This window comes from Erpetoichthys calabaricus, chromosome 17 (assembly GCF_900747795.2).
Source record: "Erpetoichthys calabaricus chromosome 17, fErpCal1.3, whole genome shotgun sequence".
Lineage (NCBI taxonomy): Eukaryota > Metazoa > Chordata > Cladistia > Polypteriformes > Polypteridae > Erpetoichthys > Erpetoichthys calabaricus.
In genome coordinates this window covers 96576593-96593544 of record NC_041410.2, presented here as the reverse complement: position 1 = coordinate 96593544, position 16952 = coordinate 96576593, and the positions used below count along the sequence as shown (strand labels likewise).

The following is a 16952-nucleotide window of genomic DNA, read 5'->3' as shown; positions in this document are numbered from 1 at the left end:
ATGATTTTTATATATCACCATCTTTGGAAAATCAGTTGGTCAAACAGTGGTAGTGGTCAGTAGAGTACAACAGATGTAATCAATAATTAGTACATAAATGTGATGCATGTTTATATTGGTTATGTAGACATATGTCATTTTTTTCTATATTTACATATTTAGACTGAAGTTTATCTTGCATTTTATCTTGTGTGAGGAATTGTAGGTGTAATGAGAGCTGTGAAACAAAGTCCTCTTGAAATGTAAATACTTTATCCAGAAATACAAAAAAAGGTAAAGTCAAGCAAAAAACCTTTTATATAACCAAGAACTTCTCTGAATATTTTGGTTGCAGTGAGAAACAGAGAGAGAACAGAAATTAATTTGTATCGTTAACTACACTAATGTTTGTAAATAATATTTCCACACTGTCTTTATTACTATCATTATGGTGTAAAATCTGAGTACTGTCTTGTTGGAATTCTTTAAGTCCAGACTTTGGACCTCTTTTTTTCTGAACTAAGCCACCTAGACACAGAGGAAGAACCAAGACTTCAGCCACAAACAAGTAACTTGTTCCAACTAAGACTTGTGCTGTAATGACGGGCTGTCGTTTTGTTCCTGCTGTTTGTTTAAAGATGTTAAAGCAGGATGAAAAGTCCAATCAAGTTCATTTTTTTTTTACTAACGTTTCAGTGTTTTATTCTCCACCACCCATTCTGAAGTGTTTTGGTGTATTTTTAGGCCAGCAACGAGCTACAAGATAGAATAATCTATTTTCAGTGACTATGCACCTCCTGCAAAATTGCAGTTGAGAAGATTTCCTTATTTCTCCTGATATGTGTTTCTCTTTTTCCCCAATGCACTGTGTGCATACAGAGAAGAGAAAACCACACACCTTATTGTGCTGCTGATTGAGAAAAGATAAACTGATAAATGTGTACATAATGTTTATTTCTCTCTGATTCAAATTTAAATAACTTTTATTGCTATTATGAATGTAGTGAGAAGTCAAGCAAAATGATCCCTTTTATTGGCTAACGTAAAAGATTACAATATGCAAGCTTTCGAGGCAACTCAGGCACCTTCTTCAGGCGAGATGTACATGAGTTGCCTCGAAAGCTTGCATATTGTAATCTTTTACGTTAGCCAATAAAAGGGATCATTTTGCTTGACTTCTCACTACATTCATAATGGCTAACAGGGTACACCACCCTAGTACTATTGCTATTATTATATAATTTAACTAAATACATATGAGTAAACAGTGTGTAATATCTTTTATAGCATGAAGGATCTCCACACTGCCCACACACAAGCTGGGCAGCCACTTCAATAATAATAATAATTCATTACTGTTTCGCTAATAATTTTATATTTTATCTGGAAACTTTAAAAATACATTTTGGGATGCATATGTCCCTGGTTTCCACTTCCCCCTGGCTGTCCTACTCCCTTTTAATCTCTGTCTGTCTCTCTCTGCCATGTAGTGCTGGGAATGTAGCACCACGGTTGCCCCCAGAGCAGCATCACACCCCCACAATGAATGGCTGAGCTTTCCTTTCATGCAGGGGGCTGTGAGTTCAGTTCACTCAGCCTGTTCAGGATTAGACACTGCCACCGCAAAGACAAGAGACTCATTCTTTGCAAACAAACAAGCCTTTAACAGCAACAAAAAGTCCCCATGTGATACGTCTTAGCCCCTCTCAACCAGATTAGTAGGAAAGTGGTTCATTGGCATTCAGTTCTGTGAGAGAGGGAGAGGACCAAGGCCTGGGGGAAGGGGTGGCAACATATCTCTAATCTCACTCGGTCCCCCTCCTGCACTTGACAGGCTTGTGCTTATCATACAGTTTTGTTAATGAGTGGATGTCCACCTGTAACCCTTGCACAGACCACTATGTCTGGATAGTGTATAGCACCTTGCACAGCTTGGAACCCCTCACAGACGATTATGTATAGAAATTCATACTTGTGCAGTGGGGATAAGGAAAATAAAAACAACAATCAATATTCCTTTGCTTCATATAACAGCTTTAGAGTGTACACCAGCACGTGTTACAGTACATGTGTAAGACACACATTCGTATTTTAGACCAATGTTTCCCAGACTCAGTCCTGAGGACCCACTGTGGGTGCAGGTTTTTGTTCCAACCAACTTCTGTTTTTATTTGGACACCTAGCCTAATTAAGCCTTAATTAATCCTAGCCTGTTATTTCCCAATTCCTGTGTTTTTGAGTCAATGTAGAAATTACATAAATAAGTTTGGTCAATTTTTATTAAACTGTATCAAGCAGTTATATGGCAATAATGTATTTTTTTTTACTTTTTAACAATATTTTCATCTTGATTTTCATTCTGCTTTTCCAGGTGTTCTGGTTATTTAGTCCATTTTTTACTAATTACAGGGTCTGACACTTGGCTGAAGTAGTTTCAGCCTTTAATCATTCAGTGTTACCTGTCCAGGTGTCTGCTCTGCTTGTTTTAAATTGTTATTATTGGAATACAATGAAAGGAGCAAACTACACTGAAAAAGAGCAAAACAAGAGAAAAACAACAAAAGCTATAGCAAAAATACAAATAATTCAAAATCTCTTTGGAACAAAAACTTGCAGGCACAGTGGGTCCCCAGGACTGAGTTTGAACACCACTGTTTTTGACAATTTAAGAAAAGGTAGGTGGATTGGCTTTCTCGAAATGACAATCTATTTTTGATTTTATGTAGTACACATCCAAAGTGATAGGTCCATAGCTACTAAAAGCACACAGCCTGTTTATTTTGGACAAATAATCCAGCACTAAGTGAAAAGGGCTACACAAAATAATGATCGGTGTGTCAAGAATATAGCACTTTTCCTAGTGAGTGGTGCCAAATAATAATACAGGAGATAACTTTCTTATCTAGAATAAATAAGAATACATGTATAAGAAATTTGAGAAAGGGGAGGGGACCAATCAGTCTATTTATCGCTTGTTTGTTTAGGTAATAGCTCACTTGACCCAATATTTCATCCAGATGCTTCTTAAAGGTTATCAAGACTTCTGCTTCAACTCCAAGTCTCAGTATTTTGTTTCAGATCAGTGTTACCTGCCTTTAGTGTTAAATACACTTCACCTCATTTTCCACCATTGTCCTCGAGTATGTGATTCACTGTTTAATTAAAAGAATTCTGCTGGATCTGCTTTATCAATGTCTTTAAGAATGTTGAAGGTCTAGATTAGGTCCTTACAGAGCTCCCTCTGCTGGAAACTGAAAGGTTTAATTCTCTGACTCTGTCAGGGTAGGGCATGTCCTTAAGTCCTGGGATGCACCTGGTCACTCTCTGCACAGCCGTCCTTATTGTAGCATGGAGACCAGAATTGCACACAGTATTCCAGATATGGCCTCACTGGTGCATAACGTCTATTTATATTGAACACTTTTTATGACTTAACTTTACATTTTATTTTCCTTTTGAATAGCTTCTGTGCATTGTTTAGATGATGAAAATGATGTGTCAGCATAAACCCCTAAATCCATTTCAGAGGTTGCTTCCTTTAAGACAGCATCTCTCATCTTGTATTTATAATTGATGTTATTTTGCACACATGTAGCAATTTGCACTTTTTCACGTTAAACTGCATGAGTCATTAGGTGAAAAGATTATCTCAAATTCAAACTGTAGTTATGAATGTAGCACCTTTCATAGTAAATAATAATACAATTGACGCCAGAACGAACAGGTTTATTTTGGACAGATGATGAAAAATCAAGTGAAAGTTGTGTCAAGTTGTATACTGTGAATATTGTGTCCTCAACAATGAATAACTGTCCACGATATGCTAGAGTGCTGCACAAGAACAGAGCAAATAAACTTCTTTTGGATGCATGATGAACCATCACACGAAAAGGCTTGTTCAGGCTTACACTGTAATTACTTTAGCAATGGACTTTAAACCACAAGACTGACATTTTCTTCTTCACTATTTGATCCTGACCAAATCACTGAACCTGTTTGAGGTCCTGCTGGAAAAAAATATATGCAAGCAGATGCGTCACATCTTGATTTTTAAATGTCAGATGGTAACTACTTAGAGGAACAAGTGGCTTTCAGCCACATCAGTTAGAGCAATAACAGGTCTGTGATGTCTGGGGTTGCAATGCATGTTACTCTGAATGGATCAACATGTGTCTACCTGGCGCCAACAGGCATGGGTAAGCCATTGAACCCCATTTATGTTGGGGACCAGGGCTTTCAATCGTTCCCCACAAATGGGGAATTCTCAATAAGTAAGGTCCCTGTCCTTAGTACACACCGCTCATCACTACTACCGATTGGATGGTTTAGCAAGGTCCTCAGATCAGCCCTGCCTTGGTTGCTCATGGCCTCTGGAGGAGCGTTGAGATGACAATCATACTTGACTATTTAGAGGAAGAACAGCTGTAACAACCAAAACCAAACAGTGTTTATATTGTAGTGATCTGAAAAAATTGTATTCTGCCTCTTTGGTGTCTTACAATGCAGCGACAGGAGATATGCACTTTTATGGGTTTACCACCTACATTGTTAATGTTATCAGTGGCTGCGTATGTGCAGCCCCTTCTCCAAAGACATAATGATTTTTTTGTTAAGGGGAGAAATCCCTATACCAGTGCAAAAATATTACAAAGATACACACTGTTAAAAATTATCGTAAAACAATGTGAATGCTTTATATTAATAACTGGGCTTCCAACCGTGCATCCTACCAACATGCTGCTTGCTCAAATACAGTCCTGTAATGGATTCAATAATGACATTCCTACATCACTGTCACAATATTTTTCTCTATGAAGTATATTCTGCAAAATAAATGTAAAATGTAAACAATTGTGCCCCATTATGGACTGGGACGCCATCTAGAGATGGTTCTGATTTTGCACTCAATGCTGATGAGATAGGCACTGACTCCCTGCAGCTCTGACTGCATAATTGACCTTGAAAATGAATGTACAGTATAATATTGGAAGTGTGTCCCCCTAGTGGCTAAGTTGTGGCAGTTCCAGTTAAGGCTCCTCCATTTTCACAATGAAACCCAGGTTAGTTGACTTGCCAGATACAGAAATACTGATACAAAGTACTACAACAGAACATTTTTATTGCAATTATAAAAATTATAGTATTTTATAGGTATATACTATAAAATAAAGTCAGTCTGATAACTGGAGTATATCCTCTGTTACTCAGAAAACAATCCGGAGCATTAAAATTCAAGATTCTCTGTTCACCTTTATTATATTGAAAAAAGAAAGATACAGAAGTCAGTGTTCAAGTTCTGCACTTCTCTCACTTTCTGTATCTCTTTCATTTGCTTTTGATGGCCTATTGTCTTTGGCTTAAGTAGATGGCTACTTCTTCCACCCATATCTTCATACTGATGGTACCTGCTCTCTCCTGCATTTATAAAAGCTGTCTGGGATGTGTGTTTTTGCTTAGACCAGTCATAATCATTCACAGTAGGTGAGGAATTCAGATTAGGTGAGTTTACAAGGATAGGTCTCAGCCCCCTTTTGTGCCACATATCATTGGTTTCTCATGGGAATGAACTGAAAGGTCCATTTTTAACACGCCCAGTTGCTAAGAAGTTGCCCTCACAGGGCGTCCTTGTTATTTAACCTGTATATTTAGTTTCAAAGGCTGGGAGTATGTAAATATATGCAGCACCCCGAGGCACCTTATACCTTGGGTGGTGCTTATGTACATGGTGTATCAGGTACCTTAAGGTGTTATATACAATAAACTGACAGAAAGAAGCATGCAGTTTTTGTTCTTTGTTTATTTTGTGTTACATTTTTTTTGACACATTCACATATGAACCACCTCAGGACACCTTGACTTTGGTATTCACCCTGTGCATCAGACTCTAGACTCTACGTACTGATGTCACTATTCACTTTGTTATACATGTGGGGCAAAAATGTGAGGATGAAGGGGTATGTTCAGTTTTTAGGATTTTAAGGAATAATGTATCTGCAAGGAGAAAATGTTGATGAAAAGGAGAGGGATTGGTTGTTATATCTGAGGACTGGATAACTCTGTTAGGCAGCATCAGTTAGAATGAAGAACAACCACTCCAAGTAACCAGCCTATCAGAATCATGTTAAGCACAAACATGTCAATGTCTGCTCTTTTTTAGGGGTGACCCCAGACTTGTGAAGCTGAATGTTGCCATAACCTGTGGCTACCTTTTATATGGTGAGTGACACTTGGTGTCTGGTTAACATTTTTAGACTTGTGACCACTAAGCAGGCAGAAGCTTGTGCTTCTCTTCAGGCAGAGATATATACAAGCCCAGAAAGGGGGGGGGGGGTTGTTGAATGCAGATTCTTCCTACCATCAGAGTAATATTGGTGAAGTTCTCCTTTCATACAGTGTCCAAAGTAGACGGGCTGTGCCCCAGGTGGTTGAATTTCAATTACACTGAAATGTAGCAATGGTGTGTTTATGTGAATTGTCCACCTAGTAGACACTATTACAGAAAAGTAAACATTCAAAATTCACGACGCCTGCCTCAGTAAGCATTGTACTCTTGAAAATATGTTCAAAACAATATTTTAAGAGTTAAAAATATGCAATATTTTCACATGTATGGACACTGAACCATGTTGTGGTTATATTATCACCTTATACCCAGTATTGCTGGGATAGGTGCTAATGCCCTGACAACCAGTAATAGATAAGCAGGACAGGAAAGGAATGGATACTGTAGATGTGTTGCATTCTTACAATGTTCTTCTTTTCCATTACCTACAATTCATATAAATTAGTTGTGGTTCTGCATAATGATGCTGAAAATCTCCAACCATGCCTGTGTGTCTCACCCCTATGAGGTCTTTTCATTTGCTAAGAGAAGTGTGTAAAGATGTCAAATATAACTGCCTTGCTGTAGCTGTTCTAATACACTTATCCAAATGAACATAATGCTGACTGCCCCTCTTTTAGACCCAACCATGCTGCACCCTCTTCTCATCCCTGTGCTGCTTCTCATCAGTTTCTTTCATTTTCCAGATCTTCTGCTGTTGGCTATGCACTGGAAAACAATGGGAGATGGGTTCTTTGTCTGTCACCACTTAGCAGCGCTATATGCCTATGGATATGTGCTGGTAAGGCACAAAAGACCAAAGATTTCTCTTAGAATTTTGTTGTAGTCTGTTTTTGTATGCTACCTTTAGGAAAATTAGTTTTTGGAATGAGAAATCGCATTCTGCCTTTATTTGTATTCTTTGCTTATTGAATAAGAATTACAGTATCTGAAATAGAATGGCACTATTCAGGGTCACTTCTGAATTCCATGGAGCTGCAAGGATAGGCTCCATATTCCTTTCACCCTGAATTAAATTAAGCATGTTCAAGAAATGGATATGTACAGACTGAAATCCTATTAAATCATTCTTCCTTTAATTTTTTGGTCCAGCTTAATCTGGTAGGAGATATCAGCAGCCTGCAAAAGGCAGAAAACCATCAGTAGATGGGGTATCAGTCCATTTCGGGACATTCACCAAAAAATTGTCAGTTTAGAATTAATAATCGACTTAATGTATGAAATTTTAGCACGTAAGTGAAAACTGGAATAGTCTGAAGAAACTTGTGGTAAATGTGGACACTCCACACTAACAACACACCGGCGTGGAATCAAATCCAGTCCATGCAGGGTGAACCACTGTTCACTGCACTACCCATTCACCCTGAGCTCAGTCATTATGTTCTTTTTTTATTAATTAAGGAGGCTTATGGTATATTTCACACCTAATGGATTTTTTTAAATAACACTTTTATCCAATCCACCTGTCAAATAATACATTGTACTATATGTAGGTTCTTTCTATAGTGAAAAAACAAATAGAAACCCTTACAGTATAATACAGCTGCCATCAGATTTCTGCACTATGAGCACTATGAGTGCTTATACATCAAGTGACTCACTCAGAACCAGTGAGTGAGTTAGGTGTGAGCATATATCCTTTATATATTGCATTTGACAGTGACCATACAGGTACAATTACCACATATCTGAAAAGAGAGTATTGGCCAGCCAGGTGACTTGTTTAAGACGGTGATGGAGTTTCAGTCTTTTTCTGCTATATAGCACCTTTCATAATGAACCCTAAGCGAAGCCATATTACAGCTACAGACATATTGCTTACATGTTCTTACTTGTGATCAGGGACAGTGGGATAGTCAAGTTACACAATAGAGATCTGGGGGTCCACAATTGCTAGTGAAACATAACAAAAACTATTTTTAAAGCTACTATAAAAGTAGTGATCACAACAAAAGGTAAAATAGAAAACTAAATTAGTTTTACTTTGTAAAGAGGTATACGACAGAACTGTTTGAGAAGGTTTCTACTGCTTTTTATCACACATTTCATCACACGTGCCCTGAGATATCTGTGGATCCTTTAATAGCCAAGTAACTTCATCACGGTTAATGGAGGCAGGTAGCTCTTATCTTGAAGAAATATGACACACATATTCCAGCAGGGGCAAAGGTGAAACATAAGATTGGCTGAATGGGGAAAGATCACTGAGACAAGGAGCGCATCTGAGAACTAGCACAGACTGCTGTCGAGCAGCCTTTCATATAACTACATTAATCAATCAAAAAAAAATCTTTATTAATAATGCATCTTTCTAAAGTGAAAAGTAGCTCAAGACACTTTTTTCATAAATTACAAATGTTGTCATTTTTATCCAACGTTACCACTAGCAAGTCATCTTAGAATCAAAAAGAAGATGAGACTGGGTCTGCAGTTTTCTGATTTTATATAGTGGTTTTAAAACACAAGGTACAGGTTTAGAAACAATTGTTTACATATTTCAACTATCTGAGGACTTTCAAATACTGGGATTTTTTCAGGGGCACACAGTAAGCGAGAGCTGTTGCTGGAACTCATTCTGTCAGTTTATCAAAGTGAACACCACCCAAGGTGCTTTACAGGAGGAATGCAGTTGTGTCCATATTTAAACAATCTGAGCTTTGGCAGATTCAATGACTCCTACTGGGTCAGGCTGGACATTAGTGGTGGGAACTGGATCTGCTTTCGTCTGACTTTATATAGCAATTTTTATGTCTAGTTGTACAGGTTCACTCTAACTGTTTCCACATTTCTAGAGTCTGAGCCCTGACAATGGAAGTTATTTACTCAAGGACACACAGTCAACTTGTAGGTGGAATTTGATCTGTGATTTTATTCTTTTTCACCAACCAAAGTGCACACACTCCCAACTAAACTGCCCCAATCTCCTTATTTATGTAATTGAGAGATTAAGTGACTTGTTATGGTTGTAATGGGTCACGCATGGGGGCGTTGCCATTTTTCATCTAACTGTTTAGACACTAGGGCTCACACTAACTGTCTTAACGTTTAACTGAATAACGTTTTCATTTCCAGGAGCAGACACATACCCAGTTCAAAGACCTTTGAGCTTTTCCTAGCAAACCTTGGGTTGCCAGTCTGCTTTGAGCCCCAAACACAAAAAGAACATCAGCATGTCCTGTGCAATCCTGATATATATATCTGTGAAATATGATATGCTTTTTATGTGATATTTTATGCTTTTCATATTAATCTACAGACCCCTTAATGGCATTCATGGAGTTTTAGCTAAAAATAAAATTAAAAAAAAGTTGTCATACACTGTGGTATATTATAAGCCACTTGATAGCATTCTCTGAGCCAGCCTTAAATGTCAAGATTAGAAATGGGTTATTAAATTAAAAGAAATCAAAGTAAAACACAATTTTAAACAAGTACAATAAATGGACTAGCCAATCAAAATTCACAGCACATTCATTCATCTCTAACTCACAACAAAAGGAAGTACCGTGAAGAACTGAATGGCAGTTTTTGAAAGCTCACTTTTATTTAGTGCTTTTCAGTTTTTTGTATGTAGTGCTAGATTACGAGCCTGTCCTGAATTTTGTTATTTGTGAAATACAAAACAACAGTACATAAAATGTAGAAAATTAATTCTGCCAGAAACTGAAGTCCAAATGTGGAAACCAAAGAGTCCAGTAATTTCACAAAGCCATGCATGTACTCCCTCTAGTGACTATTTTGAATAACATAAGTAGATAGATAGATAGATAGATAGATAGATAGATAGATAGATAGATAGATAGATAGATAGATAGATAATTTCACCCCAGGAGGGAATTTGGCTTTTTTCAGAAGGTCTTTTATTGAATATAGATGTTGAGAGCTCTTATTACTGTAGCACCCATAAATGCTACACAAAACAGTAAATAAAATCCACAAAGCCATCATATAGGGTGTTGAGGGAAACATCCTCTAAGCCAGGCTGATTTACTTCTTTAGATTTGGAGATCAATTCAAAACAGTCCCAATACCATACAAATGGTCTGTTCTGTCTCCTTTAATTATAACATAAACAGCCTACCAGACAAGACACATTAAAACCAATTTTCTTTTTGCCAAATAAACCTTTCACTGTGGCCCACTACTGTAACCCCCAAGGATGATAGTTCAATGCCACCACTGTGTGACCTAGAATATGACACCTTACCTGTCAGAACTCACTTTGTAAAAATACAAAAAAGTGAACTGTAGGTAAAATATGATTTGGGACAGTTATATAAAATAATACACATCAGATCCCAACAGTGATTCGCTGCAGCTGTGAGCACTTTCATTCACCTGGTAGCTTTCCAGCAGCAGAAACATTAAAACACTTGATATCCTTCCCGTAATTCACCTTTTGATGGCATTCACTATGGAAAGGCACTGTATAAAACTAGAAGGGGCCTGGATCAGTTGTCACTACTGACTTCTTACTATGTGATCAAATGGGTTTCTATACTTGCCAGTCATAGAAATGTGCTGTGCTATACCTGGAAAACTCTATGCAAATGTCCAGCAGGATAACATCTGGTGAAATTACTAGGTTATGCCAGAATGCCTGAAACTTTTCATGCCATTACTAGTATCTCATCTTTTATCTTATCCTATCCAAATATAATTTTTTGCCTTGTGAGTATGATGAAGGCTCCCGCATAAGCTAAATGGAATAAGACTGGTTTTGCTAATCTCATCCAACCCGTTCTTCCCTGTCCTATTTTTGTTTTCATTCTTAGCCTTAATGTCTGCTAAATGTACTTGGCAAGCAGGCTGGCTTTCTAGTGATTGAGCAGCTGGACTGTAAAGAATAGAATGCCAGCTGAATTATTTTACCAGCCTCAAAGGGAAAATAATCCTTTAGGTTTGATATGATTTGCTCAAACTAGCTCCCCCTGGTGGTAAGAATCCAACACGGCAGCCTTATGGGACAACTCCCATGCTGCCCTGTGGGTGTCCACAAAGGGTCTCGCCACAAAGGATTCTGCCACCCAGTGTTTGGGGTAACCTATACATGGGAAGCAATCTCCCACTATCCCACATTTTCGGTCTCCACAGTAGGAAAGAGTATACTTCTGTATTTTTATTGTCTATTCACTATGCTGGCCTCAAGGAGTTCCCATCCATTGCTGCTGGGCTGCCAGTCCCAATGCCCCAGGTTCTGTAGTGCCCCTGCATGCCCATCTCCAGACTGTTTGTTATATTGCACTCCAGCTCAGGTAAGGGAATGGGGTCCATCCATCACTAATATATATATATACTAGCCATAGTACATGTCAAAGACATGGATATAGAATAAATAAAAAATATCTCTTATCTCTTGCCCTATCTTCAGTACATTTCCTCCATTTTTACACATGTAAATGTCTCTGCTCCTGGTAGAAGAAAATATAGAGCAATCATAAGGGACCTTGGGATTGTGTTCACTATGAACAGTAATTACATAATATTACAACTATCAGTCGCTATGGCTTTGACTGAATCACTTTATCCTATCACTGCTCCCTTTGTAGAAATGTGAAAACTAAGCTACATCTTATAAAAAATGTCAACTAAAAGAGTAAATATAGCAGTTTATTGTAGAGATGACTCCTAACCTGTTTTTTGTCTCTGTTTGCAGGGACGAGGCGTTTTGCCTTATTTTGCTAATTTTCGCCTCATATCAGAGCTGTCAACACCATTTGTAAATCAGAGGTAAGTGGAGCAGATAACAGTCTGAAGTTCTCTTATGCTTTATAGTTTTGGAGTGTGGCCCAATTTAGAACTTCAGGTACAGTTTTTTTATTCCTAGGATAAATAAATAACTTCTTGAATAATATGCATTTAACGCAAAAGTTGTTACTGTATACTAAAGCTCACTAAAACAGTGCTTGTGATATGCTTACACTAAGTAAACGGTAAACCTATAAATAAATACAATTTTTCTAAATAAAACAAATAGAAAAGAAAGTGAATCATGGGGATTAACATAAGCAACAAATAAATACCATTGTAGCCACCGAAGTATAAGGCGAGATCAAGCACGGGTAAAACGCATGCCGAAAGAAATCTCTCAGTCCAAAAGTTTGTTTTTAAAAAATATTTAGTGAAAGTTAAAAGCAAATAATCCACACAAAAATAAAGAAAAAAGTAGTTACACACGTAGAATAAAAGGCAAAAAAAGGGAAAAATGTATCTTCTCTAAACTTAGCTTTTCTTGAGAAACTTTTGTTATTTCTGTACCTAAAAGTTCTTTACTTCTTCTTCTATACTTAAAGATTCTTAACTTCTTCTTCTGTACGCTTTAAACGTACGGCACAGCACTTAAATAAGCGCTATTTTCTTAGAGTTACTTCACACACTGAAAAGGTCCATAGGCACGGGCACGGTTTAAAACCTTGTGCCCTCTATGCCTCACACATGGCAAGGCTGGTCACTAACTGAGAATATTGTTTAATCAGAGATGTTAGAAATGGCAAGAATATACCAATTCTACTCAACTTATGTGGGTTATAGGAACCTCCCATAGATTATGCATTGTCATCTAGTAAAATATTTATGAATCTTATGTAACTAGGAAATGGCTCTTACAACCACCAAGTAAACCCTGGCTGCCTAACCATATAAATGAGTTTCCATTCACTACCTGGTGTGGTAATAAATAACACTGTTTCTCAACAAGCCTAGCTGAAGTATCTTATGTTTCAACCCAACTGATCTCCCAGCCCCAATCGGAATCACCTGCTGCAGTGGCTAGAGATGCTGCCTCCTGGCCTGGTTACTGTCTCATTGTTTCTGTGCAGTTTCCATCCTCTCCTCAAATTTGAGTGAGTTTTTTTCTCTAGGTAGTGAAATTTTCCTCTCGTATCCTGAATACAAGCAGATTACAGATTTTGATTTCAATTGTTGATTTCAAATGGCCTTGAGTGAATTAGTGTTCCTTGCAAAACACTGGTGTCCTGATCCTGTCCTGTGTTGGTTCTTGCATTCTGCCTGATGTTACTGAAAGTATGGTAAGGGCCTGAACATGTCTCTATTGATGGTATCACTCTGAAGAAAAGCAAAAAATGCTGATAAGAGAAACACCAGAATTTATAATATTTATGGTTTAAGTTCTAACTTTTAGAAATGCATCACAGCTCTTGAAGTCAGCCAGTTGTGCAACACATTACAATCAGCATCACATAACTGCATATTTAAAACGTAATGTTTTCCTAAATTGGCATTCTGTAATAGCACCATTTTCTTGAACACAGTTTGTATAAATAAGATTGTGGATTAGTGGCTATTTGGCACCCAATGTTCACTTATTATAACATTTGGAATCAATTTGTTCCAGCAAAAGGATCTGATGCCAATTTGTCACAACACAACCAACAAAATTCAGATTCTTTGCATCCCCCGATCAAATCTTTTTATTACAGACATGTACTGCCCACTACTGGAGATTTATAATAGAAAGAGCGGACTGGGAAAGCTACACTAACACATGAGACTGAGCTCTGGGTACCAGATACTGCGTCACCGACTTTAGTAAAGAAAAACCCTTGTATTAGTATTGTTATATATTTAGAGTACCTCACATCCACTTTATATGACCAATTGTACTCCACTGGCACTAATACTAAATTTGTACTTTAAAAAGAAAAATGAATAAAAGCAAAAGAATGAACCTACACAAACATTGTTTATCTGCAGGCACTAAATCAAAATTGTTTGAAAAATCTGTAAATAGGAGACGATTTCATGAACAAAATATGTAGATCTTTGGCACTTTATTAAGATCAATGTGACATCTGGAGTGTCTTAAGTGGGGGCTGACAAAAAGCAGTTCCTTTGTGTTTAGATTTTACAAAAAAAAAAAGTAGAAGAAGAAGAAGAAACAAAACTCTTTGTAGTTTTTTGGCACATAGCAAAAACTGCAAAAACAATAATCCATAAATGTGTATTCCAAGAAAGCAAAGAAGTCCACTCCCCATCGGTCACTGTCCACCCTTTGCTTTCATATTAGCCATCTCACGGTTGGATTTGTGATTAGAAGATAGCGATGCAAGATGTTTCATGGATGGAACAATTCCAAGGCTCTTAATATTGCAACAATACTGAAATTTTAAATGAATGATATACTTTTTAAACATAACAGAAGATGGAAGGGAACGAGTGCGTCACAAAAACAGCAAAACTTTAACACTTTCAATAGAAAACACCATCTCAAGATATTTTACAGTTGTACTGTTACTTTTATCTGTCTCTAGTTACTCTAATCAGATAGGTTAAGTGTCTCGCTCCTGGTCATATAATGAGTTGGTGCAAAATACCAAATAGCAGCTTAAAAAACGTGAATTACTGTGAAAAATGTAAAACACAAAGTGTGAAACTAAATGAAGCAGATTCCTGAGTTCATGAAGAAACTTGCATCCCAGCATTCTTAAGTGCATGTACAAAAATGCTGACCAGGTCTTGCTGTCCATAACTCTGCTAAGTGTGCCTGGAAGACATGTTGACTACGTGATTTAACGTTAGCGCTGACACCTTTGACCAGAGCTCGGCCTAAGGGTGATGGTGCCTTAACATTTGATATTTCACAATAAAAAGTGTCTAAGGTGACATGGAGGGAGGGAAAGTGGTGCAAAAGTACAAACTCCTAGATCCCCCTAATGTCTGACTACTTTCTTGTTATGCAAGGCTAAAGAAGTAGGAGCGTGTAAATAAATTTTACTGCCTGGTGTGAGTGAGTAGTTTCAAGACAAACTGTGCACAGAAAGCGCTACAGAGTACAACACCATAGTCGGGGGAATGTGTACAAGGTGCTCGTTTCACTCTGTTAATTGAAAATGAGTACAAGAAGGTAAAGTGCACAGGCAATGCCATTGATAGCAGTGGATACATATAATATGGTCAGTGGAATCATCCTTGATAATTTTACTCACAGGCCTAACTCCAAATACCAAAACAAGGCCACAAATCTGAGTGCTTGGTTGCATTTGTGAAAGTTTCTTATGGTTTATCAGTGGTGCAGGGTCCATTTTTCTGTCACGATTTTAGTGCATTCATCGCTCAGTAGGTGGAGTAAGTGGTCATCATCACTTTATGATTCTTTCATACTTAATCATTTTCTATGTTTTTTTCCTTGTCCCCCAGATGGTTCTTTGATGTCCTCTCCTACCCTCGATCAGGACTCCAGGTGGTACTCAACGGTGCTGCAATGGCTGTGGTGTTCTTTGTGGTGAGGATTGCTGTCATGCCCACCTATTACAGTCGTGTGTGGTCTACAGTGGGCACGCCTGCCTTTGAAAGGTTGGGCCCTGGACCTCAGGTGGCCTGGATCTTGTCGAGTGTGAGTCTTGATGTCCTGAACATTATTTGGATGTACCGCATAACCCGTGGCTGCTATCGTGTGCTGACTGGCAGCAAGTCGACGAGGACAAAGAAGCAGACATCTGATATTGAAAACCATAAGGACTGAGCAGTACATTTAGGAACTATGCCAGCCTAGTATCAGTTGGGCAATACTCTTTGAAGTACTGCCTCAGGCCGTAGAGTCTCCAGAATTAAAGAAATCAGCATAGCTGATTCAACATGTGGGGTAAAGGGCAAGCGCAACAATCATGAGAAGACATGGGGAACACCCTCTCTGCACCCACTATTGGGATTCAGTGTCCGAAATTTTGATTAATTGCCCTCTGTTACTATAAGGCTTTGAAACCATACCACGTCAAAAAAAATGGTGGGTCCTACATGATCATAGTGAAGCTGACTTTAACCACTGTTTACCTCTTTAGGATTCCAAAACATAGTACCTTAGCAAGGTGTACTGAGAATTCCTACCTCACAAAAGCACTGAGACTTCCTTTCGCTCTGTTATGCTGCTCAGTATTTTTAATAATATTATTAATAATAATAATAATATATTTTATTTATATAGCACTTTTCCCATGCTTACAGAAATCACAACAGGATTTTTGGGAATCTGCTACACTTAAAGTGTGTTAGTCATATAGAAAGGATGAGAAACTATTAATAAAATGAGATAACAAGAAGGCAATTAAGTACTTCTAGACCTTCACGTCTATTCAGCTGGGGAGTTTGCCTCCCAGTGAGTTTCAATAAGGAATGAATGGGGGGTGAGAGAAGGATTTGTGAAAGGGTCAGGGTCTATCAAGCTCAACAGAAGAAAAGAAACATATTCACTCTACACTAACCATGTTCCTCTGCAGCATCCATTGTCCGTGAGCCCAAGTTTGAGTCGTTTATACTGCCATGACTGACTCTACAACAGCAATCATTCTTTTATTATGCCAGTTTGTAACATCAGGTTAAAGAGTTCTGGCTCAGGCTTAAGATTAAAGGTCGGTGGGGAAAGAAATAGAAATGGGAATGGCTATACAGTATATACAGTACATAGCCTAATTATAGGCCTGTCTCTACTGCAGTCATTCCCTTCTACATAGTGACTCCTGTTGGGCAATTGTCAACATCACCATGTGTCAATCCTTCACAACACCACCAGGAGGAAGCCATGTCTATTTTTCATCCAGTCTTTGATACGGCACAGTTTATATAGTAAACCATAATACCGCCAACAAGGATACATTTCCCTGAAAATCACTAAAGT

General features: G+C 38.0%; 1 protein-coding gene across 2 annotated transcripts in view; it reads left to right on the top strand.

The window, feature by feature from the left end:
* The window catches only part of tlcd4b (TLC domain containing 4b), a 31936-nt gene extending 15554 nt beyond the window's left edge, over positions 1 to 16382 (top strand). Inside the window, exons 4-7 of one of the 2 annotated variants that reach the window (XM_028823533.2) lie at positions 6137 to 6195; positions 7009 to 7103; positions 11979 to 12052; positions 15479 to 16382. In XM_028823533.2, the coding sequence (XP_028679366.1) occupies positions 6137 to 6195; positions 7009 to 7103; positions 11979 to 12052; positions 15479 to 15803 (553 nt within the window). In that variant the 3' untranslated portion in view covers positions 15804 to 16382. The remainder of the gene's footprint in view (positions 1 to 6136; positions 6196 to 7008; positions 7104 to 11978; positions 12053 to 15478) is intronic. The other variant, XM_051920407.1, reaches the window with a different exon arrangement.
* Positions 16383 to 16952: the final 570 nt, after the last annotated feature.